Raw genomic sequence first — 27,500 nt, 5'->3', positions numbered from 1 at the left:
ATCAACCAGCACTCACTTTACAAACTAAAACCTTTACATATACATGCTTTAGAATATCAAAACTAATAAAAACCAATCAGACAATGACCAAGTAGGGAAGGAAATTGACTCCTTATTTTCCCTTAAAAGGTTACATTTATAATATCAATATAGCATCTCCTACTTTTATTTATATAATGAAATATAAAAAAGCCTTTTCTGCTCTTTTTGCTAATTATTAACATCCCTTTTGCATGTCAATAATAGTCTCTCTATATACCCCCTATACTATACTACAGTAATGACAGACCATCATCACACTCCATTGGTCACTAGAAAAATTGCCCTTCCTGTGTTTCACACTTGCTCTCACTCCTTATCAATCTGTTTCTCTCTCTCTTTTTATTTCAGGCAGACCTTCCCCATACAGAGCCAGTGTAGAGGCTTCATTAGACTCTATACAACAGCATGGAAATAGTTGCAGCTATTAGGCATTGATTTGGCTCCAGCTATCAGTCTCCCACTGAGAGTGAGCTAGTGGCCAGGCTTTACCGCCTGCCCGGAGCCACTGATAGCACAGCTACTCAAACAATCTGAACCATGGATAGAGGGAAAAGTACATGGGACATTGATTCCTTCAATTAATCAAAGAATAATTGTGAAGTGAAGAATAGCTATATTGTGTGTGTGTGTGTGTGTGTGTGTGTGTGTGTGTGTGTGTGTGTGTGTGTGTGTGTGTGTGTGTGTGTGTGTGTGTGTGTGTGTGTGTGTGTGTTAGGATGGCTGTACTGAAACAAATACATGACATCAATAATAATAATAAATTAAGTCATTTGCTTTGTGATCTTCCTTGATGACTGCTATTTGAGAAACCACCTTTACATTTTATGACATGATTTAAACACAATTAAATAATCAAATAATTAAACAAATCGCATGTAAGAATAATTATTTTTACCATTATACCGCATTTATTTACAAAAAAAAAAAACAAAAAAAAAAAGACAAAGGCGCATTTTCATTTTTAGCAGAATAAGGACTTTAATAAAAATAAAAAGATATTAGTACAACTAATACCCCCCCCCCACCAAAAAAAAAAAAAAAAAAAAAAAAAAAAAAAAAAACACTGCAGGATTTTTCTCTTAGCCTCTCTCCAGAGTGTCTGGCCAGTATATAGAGGCACTTAAAAGGCTGCCATGCACACACCAGGGTCTGGCAAAGCTACAGTCAAGCCTTGGTTGAGCCCAAAATCTCAAAGTAGAGCAGGAGTGACACTGAGTGTGATCTAGCCCTTGGCAAGCCCCCAACCATGAGGTGAAGCATACAGAGCCCAATGGCTCAGGCAGAGATCACATGTGTGCTAAAGGCAAGCATCCAGACCTTCTTCTCTTCCAGCTATCTTGAGAGAATGGAGGAGGGGAATTTTTCTAAAGTCCTGCCCTAAGTGCAGGCCTGCACTTGGGATTCGACTCAAAGTGAGCTCCTTTCCTAAGAAAAAACAGCTTATTTTAACTGTAGAGCCTCAGAAAGATCTAGAAATCAATATGATATACTGAGTACAGAAAACCCAGCTTCAACCGATCCCCAGCTCGGAAGCGCATAGTGTGTGTGTGTCTGTGTGAACTTACATAGATCTGGTTGTTGCCGAAGCGTTTCTGCATCTCGTACAGAAGGCTGCTGTCTGTTAGCTCACTCAGAGAGGCCAGGTCATCATTTGGTGCTGGAGGCATCAACTTCACCTAAAAACATCAAAGATTTGTAGCCCTAAACTACAACCACTAGTGCATTCACACCTCATCTGCTCATTCTTGAAAACATATTTGTTTAAACATGAAATCTGATACACGGTACGATATCACCTTCAGGTTTTACAGTTTTTACAACATAAAAGAAGGAGAATAAAACTTTGTGAGACATTTCTACTATTCACTACAAGTCAGAGGGCAACTTCAGGGTCAGGACAGCCACCTTGTGTGTGGCCAGATTTTCACTCATCAGCTAAACAATGACATATACCACACAATTTGCAGTCCAATCGTGTAGCAAGACTAGCTTGCTTCATTAATCTAAACTTCAGTCAAGTGTGTCTGGGTCCAAGACTAGTAGATGCAGAACATTTGTCTTGGTTCCTCATTGTCAAGAAGACAAATGAAGCCTGAATAGAACAGCAGTGGTTAGTGGCTGAATTGCTGTGATCTAATGTTCTCTACCTGTTCCAGTTTATTAGTAGCACTGGGAAAGGGCCCATCCGGCCCATTGTCCTGGGACGACTGATGAGTCAGGGCTCCTCCAGAGTCCCGAAACATTATGTCCTTCTCCAACAGACTGTCCCTCTTCGAAATAGGCAATGCCATTGGTGTTCTACAGAAAATATAGGGTATATTTATATTATATTTAAATAACTAGTTCATGTTTATGGGTATTTTCACAAAAGATTCAAAGCACTGAAGGTCCGTTAAAAGTAAATAAGCAATTGTGTAAAACACAATTTTTCATTTGATTTGACTTATAAATACAGAACATATGGCAAGATAATGAACAGTTAATAGCAATAAACAACTTTCTATCCTATCCATTACTTTCACTCATCTACTTCACACAGTAGCTTATATATATATCGACGTGTGCTTAAATCTGATCTCAATCCCACTTCTACACAAGTCAATATTAGGCAGAGTTCTACTATAGTATGTTACACAGAACAGTATAAATCATTAAGGCCTAGGAGTGTTACTCATAACTTCACACACTAGAACCTCGTGATGAAAAGGCAGTCCCAGCTGAGGATCTTCATTAAGATGATAGCTCTTCACCTGAGCATTTACATATACAACAGAGACTGTACAGCACAGCACAAGAGCAGATGGCTTTGATAGGTAGTCTAAGAAACAGCCCTAAAAAGGTCGATACAATTATTATTTTGACCAGGACATAAAACATTGTACAAGCAAACCAAATGTCTGTTGAATTTTGAATTTATATATATATATGTTTTATTCTAATTAATTGCATGGTTGTCATGAGTTTGATTAATTACATCTTATTCGCACATTTTTATCTGTTCTAACTGTACCTTAAATTACTACTCTAATCAACATAGGCATGGACAAATATGGATGCTTAATGCAAATGTGTGTTTATTATTAGTCAAACCCAACACAACATATACACAAAATATACTTGTAAATGTTTTAAAATAATTATGGTGTTCTAAATTATGTAAATAATCTAAACAGAACTTTTGCTGTTTCCACACAGATCGGTTTTAATGGCCGGATGTGTTCATCATGGCAGATTAAAAATTATTTTTAGAGGAGTGTTTTTATATATCTGCGTAAAGGAAAGATGGCATGAATAAATGTGTGTTGCGTTTAAAATAATGTTTTACTATTTATTTTTTTAAATGGTCAAGCAAATGCATTAATTAAACAAGTAACGTTAAAATTAATTTGCATGAACACTTGAATAAATTTGCATTGATTTTGGCAGCCCTAATACATATATACACACACACAAGTTGGTTAATCGGTTTGTTTCACAAGGATAACCCAGATTCGGTTCAAAATTTGATTTGCTTGAATACCATTCTGTGATTAATTCTGCAATAAAGGTGTGTATTTGCAAAATCCCCACACACATACAGTTTTTTAACCAGCATGCTGATATCCTCGTTGACATCTTCACAGTGTTCTTCTAAAAAAGAAGGTAACAACGTGGGGTCTTTCGGTCTCTGCGCCCAGAATTCCTCTGCCTTCAGCAAAATGTCTGCTATTTGGTCCAATGCAGCGATATCTGAAATGAAGAAAATGCTGCGCATTAAAAGTGATTTCAATATATAGACTATATTGCCAAAGGTTTGCTTTTTGAGCATCGCATTCCACATGTAGTCTCAATTTGTTCTTACGATTCCCTCCACTCTTTTGAGAAGATGTTCTTCAAGATTTTGGAGTGTGCTTTTACTAATAAACTCGTTAGAGGGACTACATGCGTGGTCGCTCTAACGAGTTTATTAAAGGGACCGTGCATGTAGGACGGTTTGGAGACAAGGTGAGGAAGATTGAGATGGTTTGGACATGTGCAAAAGGGGGACATGGGGTATATATGGTTTGGAGAATGCTAAGGATAAAGCCCCCAGGAAGGAGGCAAAGAAGAAGACAAAGGAGGAGGTTTATGGATGTGGTGAAGGAAGACATGTGGGTAGCGGGTTTTAAAAGAGCCCACCACTTTTGTCCATATAGTGTATGGTGTGGCAGAAGTTTCCATAGGAGGAAGTGTTCAGCTGCTTGTGCTAATTACGAGCATACACAGGTTAAATTACTCTGAATCAATAACACTTCATTTGTCTCTGTCACTTCTGCTAACATCACTATTAGCTAATACAGATACAAAAGCTTTCATCACACTTTGTCTCAATAGCAAGCTGTGATTTTTTGTTGTTATCCCTCACTGTCTTGTAAGTGGAGCTCTCATTTGCAGCCACATTCGCAGTAGCACATGCCACCGCTGTGTCTATACTGAGACAAGTGATCCACCCATGTTGGATCGATCAATGTGTGCTTATAGGGCAGAGACAATAAAATACCTGCCATTTGATGATCTGTAAAATAACACATCAGGACAGCATTTCTATTTAAGTGACACAATCTCTTACTCTCTCACTTTACCTACAAACGTAAACCATTTTCCACAAAGTCAAACCCCCTTCTAACACCTCAAAGTGTGAAAAATTTAAAAGGCAGGCGTTACTGTGCCCTGATCTATCTTTAATCTTACTCTTACTTAAGACACTCGCTATTGATCAGTAAATTTGAGGAATGGAAAAGGGGATGAGAATGGAGGTAGAGAACAGAAACAGACTGTGAAACTAATCCTCTACAGGACACCCGCTAAAACCATGCAATCTGAGTGCCAACAGTTTGTTAAGGTGACCCATTTTAAATGCGTACAACAAACATAATAACAAACAAGACATGAACACGTTCAATGTGCTTCATTTGTTTTGCACGTGTATTCTTTAAGTACCTAATTACTTACTATAGGGGGATGTAACGGTATACAGTACAGTATACTTATATACTGTACAGTCTTTTCACAATTCTTTAGACCAGAGCCCAAGGTATGAAATATGAGAGCCTCAAGGTATGAAATATGGCCCGTGGTGACCTTTGATTTAGCCTACCATGCCATATATATATATATATATATATATATATATATATATATATATATATATATATATATATATATATATATATATATATATATATATATATGAAGAAAAAAAAGAAAGACATAAAAAAAAAAAAAAAATTAAAATAAAAAAAAACCTTTGGGAAAATAAGGACCAGCTTCATGTATCTCAACAGAGGTTATTAAATAGCTGGATTACGCACTGAAATCTACTGTACTATAAATGAAATTGTTTCTCATTGTACTGTAAGTTTCACTGAACCAGAACCAAAGATTACAGATTACTGAGTAAAGTTTCATTTTGATTTATTTATGAATTTATTTTTGGAAAAAATAAAATAAAATTTGAAAAACCATGGCAACATTAGTTTGAATAAAATGTTTGGTATAATGTATCATTTAGTTTCAAATACTTCAATCAATTTAATGTTTGGCTTTTCTTAGTAAAACCTTTGGGCACCTTTGCAGTAAACTCAGTTCTTTCTTTATTTTGATCAGACATGTTTTCATATAAACACAGTTTGTATATAAAAAAAAATGCTCTATTGATGCCTTCTATTCTTAGTATTTATTATTGTTATTTGCTTATTTACTTATTATCTTATAACTATATAAACACACTGTTCTTTATCACTTTAATGGTTTTAATATGTATTGTAGTACTTTGTATAATTTGTAATATTACACATTAAATCTTTATTAGTATGGATGTAACAGTATGATTTTCATTCACAATCTTCCATTATTGTTAAAAATAAGATGCATAATTAGCTACATTATTATTACTGGAAATAAGTACACTCTAACATGAGTCCTCCATATTCTTTTTGTAGACAGAGGCACACTGACCTGTAAAATTGATTTCATAGAAAAAAGTTGTTTCATGAAATTGATTTAATGCTGTACAATAAATATTATTTCACAGTGCTATTAATTCCTGAATTCTCCACTGACGATTGGGTCCTAGTTGAAAGCATTTAAAGGTTTACTTTATTAATAAATTACTGATGTTGACATTAATATAATACAATAAATCAAGAGCTATAAGATATTAATAACAAACACAATAAATTCGATAATGAGATTTGGTTACTTTTACTTTTGGAGGAAAAAAATAAAAATAAAAAAACATTACTGGTTATGCTTCACAAAACCCACTTTGAGGACCACTGCTCTCATGCCATTGGCTGGTGTTCTACCGTTACTGTAATCAGCCGTGCCGGCGGAGGAAAGGACAACAGAGATGGGTCACTCAATAATCGTGTTCACACCTGTACACAATTAATTGATTAATTAATTCCTTTAATTAATTAATTAATCTTAAAAAAGGATCCTTCCTTTGATCAATTTACACATTAAATCCAAATAAATTTGGAGCTGAATAATCGGAAGAACGTCAAACGAGTGTGTTTTTATTTGTCCTCTTCTTAACCTCCCAGTTACTCCACAAACATCATGAATTACTCTTTTCTTTGCTTTATTCCCTTGATGCACGTGTGTGTGTGTGTGTGTGTGTGTGTGTCTGTGTATGTGTGTGTGTGTGTGTGTGTGTGTGTGTGTGTCCTACCTGAAGGCTTATCTTGATTGTAGTTGATTAGAGTGGGGTCGGCTTTGTGCAGCAGCAGCTTGTTTACAATATGCATCTAGGATGAAGGAAAAAAAAAAAAAAAAAAAAACACTCACTGGAGATAAGTTCAAAGAGAAACCAAAAATTCTGGAAGATATAGGTCACATTTTTGAAGCAGACTGTGTATGCTCCCACCCATCAAAGAGTGCAGAGCCTTGAACCCCACACACACGAACACTCATACACATAACACATGCCCACATGAGCGCACACACAGTCATGCTCATGCACACAAACACACACATTTGGCTAAAGATTTGGCTTTGGCTTTTAACATCACATACTTTTAAGTTTTTCTGAATGCACCCTGCAAAACCCAGCAGTATGCTTCAGCAATGAGTGATGAGTAAAGCTCCTTCAAACAAATTATCATCGAACAAAAATCATTACCGAACAAAGGATAAAGAAACAAGTCAGTTTTCTATTCTAATTCATGTGCAGGTCAAGATTTTCAGTACCTTTGACTCAAGCGAAAAAAAGATTAAAATAAACATTTATTTAGAAGGAAAATGTATTTATAGCTTGTGCCAGTTATAACTCTTCAGTGGGCATTTAGATCATTTTCATCTTTCCTTTGCCTCACATTTAACTACACGCTGAGCGAAAAACAAAGATGTAAGCAAGACAACAGAGAGAGCATTCAGAACAGCAAAAGAAAACAGTAATATACAAAATGAATGAATGCATTAGCACATGCATTACTGATTCTTTAAATGTAAACAAATAAGAATGCTTAAGAGGATTTTTTTTTTTTTTGACAATCTATATACACAAAAATGTGCCCATTCTCTTTAAAAGGGTGCCATTCTCTTAATAATCCCCATTGAAAAAGTCTTTGAGCTTTGAGTCTTTTTTGCACACACCGATCAGTCATAACATTGACAAGATGACATGAATACCATTGATTATCTTGGTACAATGGCACCTGTCAAGAGATGGGGTATATTAATCAGCAAGTGAACGGTCAGTTCTGGAAGGTGATATTTGGGAAAGAAATTGGGAAGTATAAGCATCTGATCAACACAGAATAAAAAAACTTAACAAATTGTAAGAAATTGACATCCATCACCCATCAAATTCCAAATGACCTGATTTGTATCCTTACAATGGTACATTTCCTAAGTTTAAATATTTGATATGTTGATATTAGGTATTAAGAGCTTAGAAAAATCATTGCATTCTATTTTCATTTTAGTGACACACACTTTAGGTATAAGTGTGGAGTGTGTGTGTGTGTGTGTGTGTGTGTGTGTGTGTGTGTGTGTGTGTGTGTGTGTGTGTCTGTGTGTGTGTGTGTGTGTGTGTGTGTGTGTGTGTGTGTGTGTGTGTGTGTGTGTGTGTGTGTGTGTGTGTGTGTGAGTTGAACAGTAAACAGTTCAACATGTTACTGGAGCATAGTCCAGAATCTATAAATATCACTGGCGGTAGAATACAGATCAGCAGACCAGATCAGGGTTTCAGACACCAGCACTGTTTGACCTTTGACCATATATTCAAAAGAGAGCATGAGGTGAGGAAAAGCAGTGGGTTTGATATTTGCCAGTGCTCTCCTCTCAATTAAATAAGTAAGTGAATGTTTATTCCTCCATGACTAAACACAATTAAGCCTCCACAATGACCCCAAGACATAATTAACTAAATTAATCAACTTGTTCCATATATAAGAGAGTTAAAGTGGTAGATTCCAACATTTCTATTCAGCGATCAGCATTAAAATACTAAATATTAGCTGCATAATTGTTAATACAGAATGGGTAATGCTATGATGGGGTCAGATTTTTACTTGTTAATGTTACCTATATAACAGGGCTATTAAAATCTCATTAGGGTACATTTGTTTTCTACAGCAACAGGTCATATTGATTTACATTCATTACATTTAAATCGAATGGTAATGGGTAATGATGTACAAAATGAATAACAAGTATAAAAAAAAAGCGGGAAACCCAGGTCCGAACCACGGTAAAGCGGGGGATTACAGTAATTAGCCGTTAAAAAGTGAGGCTGAGAATGTAATTAAATATTATTGTATATGTGTAAATGCATGATACAATTGAAAAGAGAAAGCTAGGTAAAGAAAAATATCACAGCAAAATAAAACTGCCCAACCTGCTCATCAGGATTTGTCGATCCTTAAACAATCCAACTTTTACAAAAAAAAAAATAAATCTGTCTCTCTATTACAAAAGAGCAATCGCATTATAAAGAAAAGTAAAACACTTGAATAAACATGCACTTAGAGTTTTAAAGAACTGTGCACAGACAGGGCTTATAGAAGAAGAAAAAAAGCATCACCCTGACTGACTACATGGGATCATTTGCTTCTGAACAAATTCACACATCAATAGGAATGAATTCAAACCAGTCTAGACGCTAACACAACGATTATCCTGCTGTATTATATTACATGAGGTGGATGATCTACATAGTGCAAATGAGCCTACAAGTTTAAACCGAATAACAATTAAATAAGAAGGCCAATAATCATCAATCAAATGCCGGGGGCACTGCAGAATGAATTTGTTTCATAATACGTCACCAAGCTGAACCTTTTTGCTTTCAACTGTGTGCATGATGATGTTTGACTTTTTAAATGGTGTTTCTGATGTGTTTCAATTACAAACATTTACATTTAATAGCTAAGGTTAGGAAGATAAAGCTGTTGCAAGGGACTGACCTGGCTGTATTTGGCAGCAAGATGGAGTGGAGTCCAATAGCTGTTGTCTGTGGCCACTACATCTGCTCCACTCTGTAGGAGCAGAGACACCACGTCCCTATAACCACTGGCACAAGCTATATGGAGCTACATACACACACACACACACACACACACACACACACACACACACACACACAAATAAGGCAACAGTAATCAAGAGTGAAATGAGTATGCATTTGTTCAGTAATTAAATCTCACTGAGCTTATTAAGTGTTTGTGAGCGAACTGCTTTGTAACAATGAACCATTTCTTAAAACGTCGTGACATATTTTGGAGCTGCCGCAATTAATGAAACATGCAATATTAGTGATTAGTTTTAACTGTCTAATCGATTTCATACCATATTGGTCTAATCATGAATTTATTTACATGAAAAATATAATTGCATCCAAACAAATTGAATATATAAACCTCATGTAGCTTATATTGCTTCATTCGCAATTAATATTGCTCTTTCAAAAATACGAAAGCATAGTGATCATTGACAAACACGGAAACAAAAACAGGAATTATAATAGCTGTCTTATAGCTGTCAGCTCTACAGACCTTTCATTAAAAAGAAGAATTTCCCCAAGCATGTAAAGTTGTTCTGATGAATCATAATCATTGCAAATATTATTCATTTTTTTTCATTTTTAAATGTATCTCTAAAAATGGACAAAATTCTGAATAAAAAAAAACAAACATATAAGGACACAATAAGTAAGTTAAAGCTGAAGGTGAATGTGTGATCACCAGTGTGACTCCATCCTCGTTTCTCTGGTTGACATTGGCACCACTGCTGACCAGCTGTCGCACGTCTGACAGCATGGCGGAGGCCCTCTGAGACTTCATCTGGTGTACGGAGCTCACATCCACTCCTGACATGTGCGCACACATAGTGGGAGATTAGTGCAAGTTTGTTCTTACATCCCGCACTGCTCTGATTAGAACAGAAGTGCAGAAAAGATCACCACACTTCATTTGTGCAACATGTTGTGATTAATTTAATATCAGCATGGGAATTCTGTTCTGATCATTTCTTCTCTGAATAGAGTAGGTTTATATGGTGACCAAATGTTTACTATATAAACTATTAAATGATGTTTTAAATACACTACAGTATAAGGCTAAGGGTTTGTGGACACTTGATCATTACAGCCAAATGTGTGCCTTCATTAAACTGCTGTCACAAACTCCTGTATAGGATGTCTTTCTATGCTGTAGCATTACAATTTCAAAACTTTACAATATCCCTGTTCACAAATCTAAAGACGACATGGTTTGCCAAGTGAAGGCCTGCAGAGAACCCAGAGCTCCTCTCTAAAGAACACATTTGTGTGATAAACTGGAAGACAAACTTTGGCCTCCTCATTTCACATCAGTGCCTGACTTCGCTAATACTCTTCTGGCTGAATGAGCAAATCCATTCATCCACACTCCACAATCTAGTGGATCCATTCCAGAAGTGTGACGGTTATTATAATGGAAGCTAAATCTGGAATGGGATATAGTGATATGGTGAGGTGTCAATGTTATGCCTGATTGGAGTGTGTATATATATATATATATATATATAAGCTCTAGTTATGTGTTCTGATCTGCATCACTTCAGTACACCGTTTTCTTCCCAACCATTTCCGTTATATATTCTGGTATATAAATAGATAAAAAGATAAAAAGATACTGTATGTATCTTAAACAGAAACTGTTGGGAAGAAAATGGTGTACTGAAGTGATGCAGATCAGAACACATAACTAGAGCTTTTATTCTACATAGAATTTAATGAGATTCGAGCAATTAGAACTGAAGCCACAAATGATCTATCGCTACTTTCTACTACTTCAGTATTTTCTCTTTTTATGTCATTCAGAAGAGGGGTGCTGTTCTGCATGTTATATCTGCAGCTGTAGGATGACAGCTTGGTTAAGACGTATTGGTCATTTCTGTATTGCCATCACATTTATTAACCAACATTTATACAGCACCTGCGTACTATAAAGAAAGAAAGAAAAAGGATTTTTACTTGTCACATGTACATTACATTAAAGTTAAATGCTTTCTTCGCATATCCCAGCTGGGACCAGAGTGCAGGGTCAGCCATGAAACATACCCACTGGAGCACAGACAGTTAAGAGCTTTGCTCAAGGGCCCAAGACTAGAATCCCAGATCTTTCGAACAGTAACCCAGAGCGTTAACCCCTGAGCTACTGCTTCCCTTAGTAAAATATAGTAATAATACATCCACTATAATATAAAATATAAAGGTAATTTTACTATGCTGAAAGCAAATTTCAGAGTATTCATTTTTTAATCATCGTTGCCTGCATCATTTTGTGGATATACCTTATGAACTGTTCACCGGCCAATTCTCAAATTAAATAAGCGGTCTAATGTATGGGGCAAAAAATAATACACACTTCATTCTAATGCCTGTCCATATATTTCTGAGAGGTTCTGTCTTGCATAAAGTATTCTTGCAAACAGGAAATACGCTCATATATCTTGTTAATAAAAGCCAGCAGGTTTTCGAATCCCTTCTTGATAGGCAGACAGAATTTACATAAGCACACTGTATACTGTAAAGCAGAATAAAATAACGTTTAAGAAAACACACTACTTTTGGTCTCTTATTCACTATTATTTCCAAACGTGGACGTCTAATATAAGGCTTTTTTATTTATTTATTGAGCGTACCGCACTCTTCCAGATGCTTGGTGAGAATGTAGCTGGTCTCGCTCCCCTCCGTGGTGTAGTCGAGTGGTATATTCCCATCTACGTCCTGCAAAAGCGCATTGACCCCAGACTTTCGAAGTCAGCAGCATAGACAAAATGGTCAAGGGTGAGGACCATAGGGTAAAAAGAAGGGGGGGGGGGAGAAAGACAAAGAGAGGAGACATAAACAAATAGAGTCTTTCTGGTTCAAATTTTTCCATCAGCAACTGATAATAAACAAGTCATTATCACACTGTGCCAGAGCCTGAGGTACCTGAATCCGGATGAGCAACGTTACTAAACAATAGTGAGTTAAGCAAGTCATTAAGACTTAAGCCCTAAAGGGAAGGAGCGGGGGACTGAGGGGGCTGTCTATAGTGCAGTACTGCATATGTGGATGGTGGGGGACTGACTTATGATTTATAGGTCCAGAAATGTGAAGCAGGGAGCCACATACTTAGAATTCAAGGGTTCCACACATCTGGCTTATGCTGATACAGAAAAATCAGGACTTAAATACAGATCTATACAGAAATGTCTCTTTGTCTATCAGACAGTGGAATTAACACATCGCCTGTCATGTGGCCATTGTTATCGCCTGGCTATTAAATAGACAGCAATTTCTCTACACAATAAAAAGGAGCGCAGACTAATTTCAAGACCACGGCTAACACGCAGATAAGAGAAGTACCATGCTTTACATATCTTAGTCAAAATATCCTTCTAACAGAATTTCCAAAAAAGAATGTGCAAGCATTTCACATATCTCCATGGAGGGGCAGATGGAGATTTGAAATAGAATGGTGAAGGCAGAGCTATAGGAATGAGATAAAACCTGAAGCTTCAGCAGTTTGTCTGAGATTCAAAAACCCTATAGAGAAATGTCTGTCACAAATTACCACTAACAATTGCATTTGGCGAACAGATGCTACAAAGGGATGGCTTTTCGTTTATTTTTCCAGTGCACAGCAGATTTAAGCCGCTCAGGTCGTGTCAATCATTCTTACAGGTTAGGGACAGGGTAATGAATGGATTAATTAACATTAAACATCAGCTGCTCTTTTGTCTCTATTCATGAGCAGTGAACCAACAGAGCAAGCGCATTGTTTCTTTACTGTCTCCATACACACACATACAGATCTGGAAGGCTCCTGAGACTGATGACAGATTTTGACAGTGTGTCAAGGTGCTGAGAGAACTGTTCTATTATTTGAACACTGCTATCTATCCAGACATCACTGACTGATCGAGATACATGAGCAATATTGTTTCAAAACAAACACTCAAACCTTTTAGACATATCAGCATATTGATTAAGCAAAGATGTATAGATTAGGGGCAGTGATCAGAAGGGCAGTCAGGAGCCCTTATGTACATGTATGTGTGTGCATGTATCTGTGTGTGTGTGTGTGTGTGTGTGTTTATTAAAGTAAAGTGTCTATTGATCTGTCTGGTTCTAGGACAAACACAAATAGCTTGGCTTGAAATCCATGCTTGATGCATCCTCTGTGTCCTCCATGTGTACAAAGGTCCTGATGAGATTAAGGTTTTTCCTCTGGGAGAGGAAAACGAGGATTGTGAGGATGAGTGGTCAGTCTGTCAATTCTTTCCTTCTCTCTCTCTCTCTCTCTCTCTCTCTCTCTCTCTCTCTCTCTCACACATACTTCCTTACACAGAGAATGGAGAAAATTATGGAGCACTAGTAAATCTTTTTTTTTTTCTCCTTCTGAGGAGACTGTCAGTACTGATCAGCTTTTGGCATTGCACCCTCTAACACACTTCATTTTTTTTATTCTAGACAACAGCAAAGATAAATATGGAAATGAGAGACTCAATGAATACCCGCTGTCTCACCCCATCTGAGTATAATCAACCAATAAGCAGATCAGCAGATCATGTCTCTGCCACTATTAACCATAATTGATCTTCAAAATGCAATAAGTATAACAGAAAACAAATGTGCTAGAATGCTTTGCTGTTAAAGGTGCACTATCAAGTAGAGCTATAAAGATAGGAAATCAGATTCCTAGCATATAAATGGTCTTTGGAACATTACAAACATTCAAGACCCAGTGTTACACCCTCATAGTTTTCTATATGCATATCACAATGAAACTTCCCTTGTTGAAAGTGTATATCCATGCAATACTACTATTTATTAACAAAGAGCAAATCTGCATACTACAAAAATCAAAAAAATATTTCAGAGTTTCAAGTCATTATTCATAAGTTTAAGCCCGCAAAAATGTATGCATTTACAATCAGTCATTCGTGCCTGTAGACAGAGTAAAAGCTATCCTATGGAGCCTGGCCTCAAGCTACCAGCACCAATTATATTAATGAACAACCTTAATCTGCACCATTCAATATACTAGCTAGAAATCTTGGTGTGTTATAGCACTTATCTATGAAATGGGTCATCTTTCATTTTAAAAGGTACCAAAAAAAATTTATCTTCTTGTCCCTACTAACTTACAGTCATAAAGCTGCAGCCCAGTATTGCTGAGTTTCCAAAATAAAGAACTGTTTGTAGCAGTCTAGTCACCCCGACTTACTACTGCTTGACAATTTAATGTTTCGAATGACAAAAAGCCTTCATCAGCACCTTTATTGATCCACCTCATACATCATGTGTTTCATAGCTGATACTAAAGCCTGGCCAAATTCGTATATAAGTCTACCTGAACTAAGTACTGAACAAAAAAAAAAAAAAAAAACAAGAGAAAGGATTGACAAGTTGACCCTCCAACCTAAAGCGAAGTTCAATTACATTATGATGGATTACCAAACACAGCCAAGATGACATGTTTATACCATCATTTAGTTTATCATGAGTGGTTTGCTTGGACAGAGCTAATTTAATGTTAGCTACAAAACAGAATCATACTGACTGTGATGGTGTGCTGTACACGACATGGAAGAAGCACTGATTTCCCCGAAGACATTACATGACAACGCCTGAGTAATATAAATAAAATATGAATATGTCTTAGGTAATCAATCAGCCAAGAATAATTCAGCTATATGTCACAATTACACTATAAATGTGTAAAATATTTTTTATAAATCAAACCCATCATCTCACAGATGATCTGTGGTTGGACAGAGAAGTGGTGACATGTTATTTGCTGAATAAAAATGGCTGCTTCGTCATGCAGAAATCCATTGGTAGGCTCTTGAGCAAAACCTTTAATATAGCTGCATGCTTAGGTCATATACTATGGAAAGTTTGAGTGAAGAAAAGCATCTGCAAAACAAAAGAAATGCAAATGAAATGGTGCAATCAAAAGGTGCATGGCCTAATTGGAAGGTTGTGCTGAGTGTGGGATTATTACAGCCAGGAAAAAGGATCAACAAGGAAAACATTAAGTAAGGGTAGAACCGCATCACCAGAATAACGTAAAACTATGATAGACACCTGATTATCCGGAAATAATGAGGGCAAATATGCGATTAAATCTGCTGTGCCTGATTATGGCCTCCTGTGACACATTACACAGACATGAAGCCAGCCTGAATTACTTCTCTCCAATTAAACCTGCTATGATAATTGATCAGCGGTGCCAAAGTTAAACCAGGACAAAATAGGAACACATGGAGCGTTTGCTATTTAAACACATGGAGGCACTATCATGGAGCCATTAAAGAGATAGCCTGGAGTCCAATGCATGTTGCAATTGGCACCAATAAGAAGTTAATATAATAACTCTAGATAATGACTCTGTGATTGGACTCATGAGTCCTACATTTGAGAAAGTGCAAGACCAAATCCATTTCTATCTGTCTAGGGGGTTTGGCCTGCTCTCCTGGTGGAAGGAGCCTACATTTCTTCTCGGTCAATCATAGAAATGAGAGCCAATCGTAGTTATCTCTGAATTTATGTGTACAAAATACAATAGTCAGTATTATTTTCCTTCAACTGGTTTATTGCATTCTTTTTTTTTATTGGTACATGGCTTTCCATGTGTCAGAGACTACAAAGCTAAGATGGGTACAGACTGATTATCTTGGGTGACTCAGGTATCAGGTGGAAAGTGTCTATAACTAAGGTAAATATCAAATTCCGGAAGAATGTCAGTGATATTATACCAGGTTGGCATCCCTCAAACTAATGAGCGGGACATGTGTCTAAGCCTGAAAAAAACTAATGTGATGTATGTGATGGCCTGTTTTTTGAAGCAAGCAGACTTTGAAAAGGAAGCACTGCAACAAAATGGAAGTAGAGAGAACTAGAGTGTATGCCTGGAGTGGGTGTGGAAGGCTTCATCCTAAAGCCAGCATTGCACCGTGGAGATAAGAGCATTAGCGCAAGGAAAAATAGCCGACGGCAGCCATAAAAACCATAAAAAAAGAATAAGTAGAAAAACAGAGAGAGAGAGAGAGAGAGAGAGAGAGAGAGAGAGACAGCGAGAGAGAGAGAGAGAGAGAGAGAGAGAGAGAGAGAGAGAGAGAGAGAGAGAGAGAGAGAGAGAGAGAGAGAGAGAGAGAGAGAGAAAATCAGAGGCATGAAGCATTATATATGGTTTGGCTTTTGATTGACGGGGAAGAGATGAAATGAAAGAGATGAGGAAGAGAAATTAGCAGTGCATGCAAATGCGAAAATATAAGCAATATAAGATCAAAGAGGTTGCTGGGTGAAATTAATTAGAAAATAAATATGTGCATTATAATGAAACATTTCACTGATGGATGGATTTGTTGAAGGAGGTTGCAAGGTCATTTGGTAAAGTGTGGGGGACAACTTGATGGGGACCGAATGTCTCCATAAGGATAGAAATATCTGCTAGTTTGAAACATGTAGGAACATGTGGGTGGTCTTCACCATTTTTTTCCTGTTAAGCAGCTTTCTTTTATACCAAAAGATTTTTATTTAGAGGATTTCAATGGAATAATGTCACAAGTAAAGCAGACGTGTGTGTGTGACATGTCAGGTAGAGCGGTTTTGAAGCAGGGATGGATGTACAGACAATAGAAGGCTCCGTTCACTATGAAAGTGTACTAAGCTTTTACAAATCTACTAGTATATCAGCATTTACAGTTATACGTGTGTGTGTGTGTGTGTGTGTGTGTGTGTGTGTGTGTGTGTGTGTGTGTGTGTGTGTGTGTGTGTGTGTGTGTGTGTAGGAAAGCCACAGTGAAAACCCTGAACTACCGTATGAAGGAGCTCCAAAACGTGTATCCATAGCAACGGACCAGTCCATTCTGTGATGGCTGACTCACTAGTGTGTGTGGATGTGTGTGTATGTGTGTGTGTGGAGACAGTAGAGGGAATGCTGATGTTAATGAGGCCTCATTAACATGGAGGAGAATTCTCCAGCGCTCTGTCTTAATAATCATGCCACAGAAAAACACAAGCAAGTGACAGAGTAAACTCCTGAAATAACAGCTATAATGACGTAATCATCATTCACACCTAAACATGTCAATCTCTGTGTGGGCATGTAAAGCACACATTCAACACCTTTACAGTGACTCTTTTCACCCTCCTACATATTCGGTCATATTCTACATATCTCGTTGTATTCTAAATTGCCTATCAAAAAAGGACTATAAACTTAAACAGGGATCATCTTTGAAGAGGAGTTCCAGTGAGAGAGTGACAGGGTAATAGCGGGGTCACGTTTCACTAGAAACTGTTCAGAATACAAGATTTCACAGTGAGCACCTGTAATAAAAGCTTATGCTAGGTTATAGAGAGAACATCATAAAAATCCTGTTTCTCTGCCGGGGCTTGTAAAAGAAGAGAAAGTGGTAGAATAAAGTAGTTCCATTATTGGCACACAACTGTGCAGAAATATGACCCAATTCATGTTTAATATAGCGTTACACCGAACGTGTACTACGTCCACTGCAAATTTTTAATCTAATATTCCGTCATGAGACGATTTGATTTTATTGAGTTAAATATTTCGAGATATTTCAGTTTCGAGATATTTCTTTATATTTCTTTGTGTGGCTGCTTGTGCAAGCTTTCAATTTTGGTCGGTACTGAAACAGTATGCATAAAAAGTCCATGGTATATTCACTAAACTACTCAAACATTATGAGTCATCCTTGTAAATATCTGCATTTCTCTTATAAACTATATGGACAAAGTTTGTGGACACCTAGCCATAGTATTTGCTTTCAGAACACTTCGTTCCACATTTAGTCCCCATTTGTTGTTATAATAATCTCTACTCTTCTGTAAAGATGTTCCATAAGATTTTGGACTGTGGTTGTTTTTGCTCATTCAGCCACAAGGGCACTAGTAAAAACATAGGGTCAAGAGACCTTGGGTGCAGTCTTCCAATTCATCCCAAAAGTGCTCAGGAGGTTTGAGGTCAAAGCTCTATATCGGGCCACGCAAGATCTTCCACTCCAACCCATGTATTGTCATGCTTGAACAGGTTGGGGTCTCATGGTTCAAGCAAACGGAAAATTGAATGCTACTGCATGCAAAGACATCCTACACAACGGTGTGCCTTCAACCTTGAACCACATGAGATGAAAAATGCAGGTGTCCCAATACTTTTGTCCAGACAGTGTATGTTTTTGCATAAGTGTAAACATTTTATAATAGCTATACCCATTGAGTTAAACAGAAGAGACTATTAAATTCAAAACCTCCTCCACCTCAGCTGTCTCCAATTTTATTCTGAATAGTTGTTACTACATTATCAGGTTTCTATAATGAATTTGCTAACTGGAGATAAGAAAAAAATAAAACTTGCAGAATCTACAAAGTCTGAAACTCTATGTCCTTGTAGCTTTGGTATGGCAATGCCCCTCCTGTAATACAGTATTTATAGAATAAAATAAATCCTTTATTTCTAACAGACCTCAGTTATCAGATGGAATCTAAATTACAAGTACTGGTTGTTTTTGTCTCGGCTTTCTCATTAATTTTATTTCTTCTTTTTTCTTCTTTTGGCTTCTCCCATTAGGGGTCGCCACAGCGGATCATCCGTCTCCAAACCCCCCTGTCCTCTACATCTGCCTCTTTCAAACCAACTACCTGCATGTCTTCCTTTACCACATCCTTAAACCTCCTCCTTGGCCTTCCTCTTTTCCTCCTTTCAGGCGGCTCCATCCTCAGCATTCTCCTACCGATATACCCCATGTCCCTCCTCTGCACATGTCCAAACCATCTCAATCTCGCCTCCCTCACCTTGTCCCCAAAACGTCCTACATGCGCTGTCCCTCTAATAAACTCATTTCTAATCCTTTTTACCCTTATCATTCCCAATGAAAACCTCAACATCTTCAGCTCTGCTACCTCAAGCTCCACCTCCTGTCTTTAACTCAATGCCACTGTCTTTAAACCATACAACATCGCAGGTCTCACTACAGTCCTTTAAATTTTCCCAATCTCATTCAGGTTGCATCTCCTACATAGAACATAGTCCACCTGTGTGCACCTTTCTCCACTCTTATATACACGTCACCCTATGCTCCTCCTTCTTCTTAAAATAAGTGTTCACCACTGTTATTTCCATCCTTTTAGCAAAATCTACCACCACCTTCCGTTCCGCATTCCTCTCCTTAAGGTCATACCTACTCATCACCTCCTCATCACCACCTTCTACCACTTCATCTAATTCACTCCAGAATTTTTTTTCTCCTCGTTTACACAACCAACTTGTGGAGCATAAGCACATTTTATTATCACCCCTTCAACTTCCAGCTTCACGTTCATCACCCTATCAGAAACACTCTTCACCACCACTACACTCTTACTGTTCTCTTACTTTAAAATCACCCCTACACAATTTCTCTTTCCATCCACACCATGATAGAACAGTTTAAAACTTCATTTAATGATCCTGGCCTTAATCCCCTTCCTTTACTTGGTCTCCTGAGCACACAGCATGTCTTTCTTCCTTCTCTCCATCATATCAGCTACCTCTCTTCCTTTACCAGTCATAGCACCAACATTTAAAGTACCCGCCGTAACCTTCACCCTCCTACACTTCTTGTCCTGCCGTCTCTGTAGTCATCTTCCTCCTCTCCTTCTCCTCCTTCGGCCAACATTAACCCAATTTCCACCGGTACCCTGTTGGCTAAGGATACCTGTAGCGGAATGCTCTTCCTAATGCAACCCTCCCCATTTATCAAGGCTTGGGGCCATCACTAAGAGTGCACTGGCTTGTGCAACCCTAATGGCTGGGTTGCTTCCTCATTTACTCATTAATGCATAATCAATCCATTCACCTCCCAGACATTTGTCTTTCTGTTATTGATTTTGTCAACATTCAACTTACAGTTTATGATGAATAACAAATAGATACAAATAGAGACATCATCCCCTTCATCCCCCTTTTTTTGGCTAAAAACCATTCAGATATAAAACCTTCCTGGTAAATATTTATATTTCGAGCATGAAACTGCACAAGTAAAAAAAACTGGAACGTGCCTGTGCTATAATTACAGTGTAATTTCCTTGGTCTCACGAGCTCTCCTGCAATCTCCTCATACTCCACTATGCAAATGAGGTCTACTTTCAGAGACATTCATTCATGCATTTCCTTATTTGTACACAGAAATGCATACACACACACACACACACACACACACACACACACACACACACACACACACACACACACACACACACACACACACACACACACACACAGCTGCAAAAATCACACCATACATATTTCTTTTCTTTCTCACTAATACACACACACACACACACACACACACACACACACACACACACACACACACACACACACACACACACACACACACACACACACACACTCAGACTTACCACAGCTGACAGCAGAGATGTTCTACATGAGGAAATATTTGCTACAACAGAAACAAAAATCTCATGCTCTCCACATTACCAATGCAATGACGTCATGAAAATGATGAGCGAATATCACTTTGACAGATCATACATGAATAATGCAGCTCCTCATTTCTGACATGTTTTCCGAGTTTACTTATTACATTATACACCACCTCGGTGAGCACGGCTGCAGAGAAAAAAAGGAAAAAGAACGATAAAGAATGGGAAATGTGTGTGGCAGTAACACAACTGAAAGAAATATCTAGCCAACATAATAAAGGAAGTATTTGTTCACATGCTGCTTTTGGGGCTGGTTCCTCTCAAGGTTTCCTCCTCATAACATCTAATGTACTTTTAGCTTGCCACAGTCGCCCCAGGCTGACACATCGTTCACTTGAATTCTTAAGTTCTGTGAAGCTGCTATAAGACATGTCCATTGTGAAAAGCGCTATAGAAATAAAATTGAACTTGAACTACTTTACTGTTAGAAATGTAAAACTAACTGAGATGTGTGTTTCTACATGTGAGAGCATAAAGCATGTTCATCTAACACATAGAGTATCTTCCAGAGGAATATTCCAGTAATACAGTATTAACTATAATATTCTGTAGGCTCAGAAATATTTAATTCTGCACCAGCTACATCACCACAACACCAAAAGCTGTGTGTTTGCATGTTTGAGTCCTGCCTGGATGGTTACATCAAAGGTTACATCAAACATAACACACGCACACGCACACGCACACACACACACACACACACACGCACACACACAGCAAATCAGAGCCCAGAGCAAACACAATGCATCTGGATTAAATTGCAAATTAGAGCAAATCAACAATCACACTCACCCGCACCACGTAGAGGACAAATTCTTCAGAAAGACCTTATAAATCAACAAATATTTAGCGACACATTTTTTTTTTAAATATAATTTGGTATGTCAGATGTTATATCTGAAATTTTTAATTAGTTTAATATTATTGGTATAGTACTTTTAACATTGAACAGCTTTTGCAGCTTTCCAGAAATAAATCTTAAATTCGTATATTTGTCCTTATACGTTTATTTCAAATGAACAAACCAGAGGCACTTAGGAGTTTTCAAATCACAATGGGAGAAAGTCCAATTTCATAAAATGACTTGCTTCTAATTAATGATTATAATTCTTTTATGCCAGAAATAATAAGACTCCAGTCATGTTGTATTTGGTATTGGTGCAAACACGTCTCTATCCATTTATCTATAAATATTTTCTTTCTAAAAGCAATTTCTTTATCTACAATACTAATCAGGAAGAGAGGGTCAATAAAAAAAAGTTCTTGCTTTTCTAATCAAATATCGCTAGCTAGTTGCTAGTTTCCAGTTTCTAGTCTAAATCACATCACAGTATCTGCTACAGAAGCCATGACAGTTTGTGCTCAGAAGCAGCCGCAGAACTCGAGTTCCTGAACTGCTGCCAATTTTCGTTCATACGACAAACGCCTCTGCTACAGCACTCCTTCAGTTCAGATCTCTAAAATACTTCACAAGGTTCACATCTGGTCTGCAAGACGATTATTATTTTTGTCAAATAAAAAGTTAAGATATGGCCAGTGATTTTGGAGGAAGTTTGAAAAATCAGTGGTCATTGTTCCTTTTAAAGGGCATAGAATGCTTGCACATGCTTTGCCTTGAATACAGCATCTGAATGCTGATATAAGAGACATAAGAAGAGGGACTTTCTGGATTCTTTGCATGTTAGTTTTCAGGTCCACATTTCCTGTACCACAGATACTATGGTACTATATTATATACTATACTGTAGAGCATGAATATAAGGGGGGGGGGGGGGGGGTAGCTAAACTACCTGGGAACATTCCAGCGTCAATCAAGTCGAGCTTCTGTTTATGTATTTAACCCTATTGTAAAGTTATTGTGAAGCTCCTTACAATGGCGAAAAGAGAAGTTGATTCTGAAAACAGAGCCTTTCAAGACCGATGGGTTTCTGAGTAGATGTTTACTGACACTGCCGGTAAACACGTGTATTAGTGGAGCGAATGTGGCTGTAATTAGGGAATTGAATCTAAGACTGAACTACGAGACAAAACATCAGGAGAAGCTGAAAAACCTGAATGCAGAGCAGAAGATACAGAAAGTAGAAGAGTAAAAGAAGAATCTGACATTTCAGCAGACGTTTTTTACCACAGCAAAATCACAAAGTGAAGCTGGTGTGAAAGCAGAGGAGAAATCAGAGGCACATCAGCCATTTATTTACTGAGGGAGAGTTTCTGAAGAGCTGCATGATGAAGCTGTGAAACATCTGGTGTCTGACTGGAGATATTTTAATGGAGAGCAAAATATTTTAAGTTATTTAAAGTTTAAGATTTTTTTTAATAAAATGGCATAAGAGCAAAGAAATCTGATTGTTTTGATTAGTTGTTTTTTTAACGTTAATTTAAAAGCACAATTTTTATTGATTTGTTCAGGGGGTTTTTTTGCAGCATGTTCATATTTCTAACTTGTATAATTTTGACAGGAGATATTTTTATGGAGAGCAAAATATTTTAAGTTATTTAACGTTTGAGTTGATTAATTCTGGAATAATATTCCTTTTTTTTTATTCATATTTATGTTAAAAAAACATTGTTTTAGTGTGTTCAATAAATGTTTATCTTGTTCGGGCTACGACCTAAAGTGTGCTTTGAGTTTTGGCCCCCTGTGCAATTGAGTTTGACACCCCTGCTGTACATGATGTACTCAGACATGCAAATACACATCTAACAAGCTTGCTGCCTCAGTACATTCACAATGATGAAGTAAGGAAAGTTTATAGTCATAGGCAGTCACACTTGTCATCTTGTCTGTCTTATTTTCACATTCATCCATGTCATCTTGTCTGTCTTATTTTCACATTCATCCATCACTACATAATCCCATTTAATCTCCTGGAGGTGGGTGACAGAGATTATGGCCAGAGAAGTAAATAATAACAAAACTGCAAGGAGGATGTGGCAGGTGTGAGAACTTGAGGAGGAACTTTTTTTTTGCTTAAAAAAAAATGCATTCATTTGCATAAATATTTCAGAAATGCAATCATAGCACAGCGCTCCAGAATTCATTTTATTTCTCAGAAGGGCATGATTAACTTTCTAAAACAGCATGGATCTAATTTAAATGACTGTTTTTTTATTAAAATGCATTCATTCTAATTACTGCTCTTGATTTTGTGCTTGATTTTCTGCTCTCATATTTTCGCACTGTCGTCAGGTTTTTGTTTCTATAGTAACAACTTATTTAAGATACACAACATGAGATATCATGGATATTTAATGCATTTTTCAACTATAAGAACACGCATACTACAGACCAAATAGTTACAAGTTCACACACAGTCCAGTTTATAGAAACCATATCTATTCCTCGGGTAGTAAAACCAAGAATTACATACACAAGATCCAGAAATAATCTTATTGCAGTTAAAACTGAAAAATGCCAGATAAACAAACACAACAAAGTTCTAAAGTTCGGTCTTTTAAACATTAGATCACTTGCACCCAAAGCACTGATTGTAAATGAGATGATCACAGAGAATAATCTCGATGCACTCTGTCTCACTGAGACCTGGATTAAACCAGGTGATTATATGGGTCTAAACGAGTCGACACCGTCAGGATATGTTTATAAGCATGAGCCCCGTCAGACTGGTCGTGGGGGGGGTGTAGGAACCATTTATAGTGCTTCTCTTAATGTTAGTCAGAGATTAGGATTTAGCTTTAAATCATTTGAAGTGCTCGTTCTTAAAATTGCACTTTCAGAGATGCATAGAAAACTCGCTCTGGTCACCGTGTACAGACCCCCAGGGCCATACGCTGATTTTCTTCATGAGTTTGCTTGTTTTCTCTCAGACCTCCTGATCAGCTTTGATAAAGTGCTGCTTGTAGGAGATTTTAATATTCATGTAGATGATGAAAACGATGCCCTAGGATTATCATTTGTCGATTTACTAAACTCTTTTGGAGTTAAACAAAACGTCACCAGACCAACCCACCGTTTTAACCACACACTAGACTTAATAATATCCCACGGAGCAGACGTCACTGATATAGATATTTTACCCCAGAGTGATGACATCACAGACCATTATCTCCTACTGTACACACTACCGGTAGAGCAGATTAACCGTGTTTCACCACGTTATCGACCTGGTAGGACTATTATTCCAACCACTAAGGACAGATTCATAAATAACCTGCCTGATTTATCTCAGTTTCACATTAAACCCATAAATGCTGATCATCTTGATGAGATGGCGAACAACATAGACCTTATCCTCACTAGCACTTTAGACACTGTTGCCCCCATCCGGTTAAAAAAAGGTTCGAGAACAAGCACCTGCACCTTGGTATAATAGTCATACGCATGCCCTAAAGAGAACAACACGTAATCTGGAGAGAAAATGGAGGAAAACTAAATTGGAGGTATTTAGAATTGCGTATAAAGACAGTATGCTTAGCTACAGACAGGCGCTAAAAGCTGCTAGAGCTAAACACCTGAGCAAACTCATAGAAAATAACAAAAACAATCCCAGGTTCCTTTTCAGTACAGTCGCTAAATTAACAACAAATCAGGGATCTGAAAAATGTGTTCCATCACAGTTTAGTAGTGAAGACTTTATGAATTTCTTCACTGAAAAAATAGATAACATTCGAAAAACAATTGTGGCAGTTCAACCTCTGACAGCATCTCCCGACACAATCGTACTTACAACCCCACAACTACACTGTTTTACATGTATAGGACAGGAAGAGCTGTATGATGCTATTATGAAAGCTAAATCAACAACATGTCAGTTAGATCCAATTCCCACTAAACTACTGAAGGAAGTGTTATATACAGCTGGTGAGCCTCTTTTAAATATTATTAACTCCTCACTATCGTTAGGTCATGTCCCTAAATCCCTCAAGTTAGCAGTTATTAAGCCCCTCATTAAAAAACCTAATCTGGATCCAAACACGCTATCGAATTACAGACCAATTTCAAATCTCCCATTTATGTCTAAGATTTTAGAAAAGATTGTCGCTGCCCAGTTATGTAACCACTTGCAGGAGAACAATATCTTTGAAGAGTTTCAGTCAGGTTTTAGGCCCCATCATAGCACAGAAACTGCTCTAGTTAAAATCACTAACGACCTGTTTTTAGCTTCAGACCAAGGCTACATCTCCCTATTAGTTTTACTAGATCTTAGTGCTGCGTTCGACACTATAGATCATGATCTTCTCCTCGATCGCTTACAGAATTACATCGGTATTCAGGGACAGGCATTAAGCTGGTTTAAATCCTACCTGTCCAATCGTTACCATTTCGTAGATTTAAATGGAGAGCTATCCAGGATAATGCTAGTAAATTATGGCGTGCCACAAGGGTCAGTTCTGGGACCCCTGCTTTTTACAATATACATGCTTCCATTAGGAAATATTATTAGAAGGCATGGAATTAGCTTCCATTGTTATGCTGATGATACCCAGCTATATATTTCATCCAAACCAGGCGATACAGCTCAATTAGCTCGCATAACTGAGTGTGTTGAAGAAATAAGAGATTGGATGACCCATAACTTTCTGCTATTAAATCCTGATAAAACGGAGATTTTGCTCATCGGCCCAAAAAATAGTACACAGAAGCTCCAGCATCTCAGCCTGCATTTAGACGGTTGTTCTGTAACTACTAGTTCAACGGTAAAAGACCTGGGAGTTATTTTAGACAGCAACTTATCTTTTAAAAATCACATCAATCAAGTTACAAAAACAGCCTTCTTTCACCTTAGAAATATTTCTAAGCTAAGAAATATGTTATCTATATCTGATGCAGAGAAGCTCGTCCATGCGTTTATGACCTCTAGAATAAACTACTGTAATGCATTACTAGGTGGATGTCCTGCATCATTAATAAACAAGCTTCAGTTAGTTCAGAATGCCGCAGCAAGAGTTCTTACTAGGTCAAGAAAATACGATCATATAACCCCAATCTTATCGTCCCTACATTGGCTTCCTATTAAGTTTCGAATAGACTACAAACTACTGCTACTCACTTATAAAGCACTAAATGGTTTGGCTCCCATGTATCTATCCAGTCTCTTAACACGCTACAATCCGTCACGCTCCCTGAGATCTCAAAACTCTGGGCTTCTAGTAGTTCCTAGAATAGCAAAGTCCACTAAAGGCGGTAGAGCATTTTCACATTTAGCTCCTAAACTCTGGAATAGTCTTCCTGACAGTGTTCGGGGTTCAGATACACTCTCCCAGTTTAAGTGCAGATTAAAAACATATCTTTTTAGCAAAGCCTACACATAACACACATCACACACATCACATCACAACCTTGTGCTCCAGAACATCTGATCGCATGCACATTATCAACTTGTGCTGTTAATATCATGAACAGCAGCTACGCTAATTCCTCTCCACTGCTTCTCTTTCTCTCCCCATCCCGAGGCTTCCTGAGGTTTGGCCAGCTCCAGTCACGTCC

The 27,500-nt window shown here is 37.5% G+C and overlaps 1 protein-coding gene across 6 annotated transcripts in view; it reads right to left on the bottom strand.

Moving 5' to 3' along the window:
• The window catches only part of myo16 (myosin XVI), a 148,532-nt gene that overhangs the window by 57,629 nt on the left and 63,403 nt on the right, over positions 1-27,500 (bottom strand). For all 6 annotated transcript variants that reach the window (XM_083535709.1, XM_083535707.1, XM_083535708.1 and 3 more), the window contains exons 5-11: positions 12,193-12,301; positions 10,251-10,375; positions 9,474-9,599; positions 6,737-6,812; positions 3,621-3,771; positions 2,190-2,340; positions 1,608-1,718 (exon numbers count right to left, since the gene is read on the bottom strand). In XM_083535709.1, the coding sequence (XP_083391835.1) occupies positions 1,608-1,718; positions 2,190-2,340; positions 3,621-3,771; positions 6,737-6,812; positions 9,474-9,599; positions 10,251-10,375; positions 12,193-12,301 (849 nt within the window). The remainder of the gene's footprint in view (positions 1-1,607; positions 1,719-2,189; positions 2,341-3,620; positions 3,772-6,736; positions 6,813-9,473; positions 9,600-10,250; positions 10,376-12,192; positions 12,302-27,500) is intronic.

This window comes from Silurus aristotelis, assembly GCF_946808225.1.
Source record: "Silurus aristotelis genome assembly, chromosome: 3".
NCBI lineage: Eukaryota > Metazoa > Chordata > Actinopteri > Siluriformes > Siluridae > Silurus > Silurus aristotelis.
The sequence above is the reverse complement of the archived record's forward strand: the minus strand, read 5'-3'. Positions and strand labels throughout refer to the sequence as shown.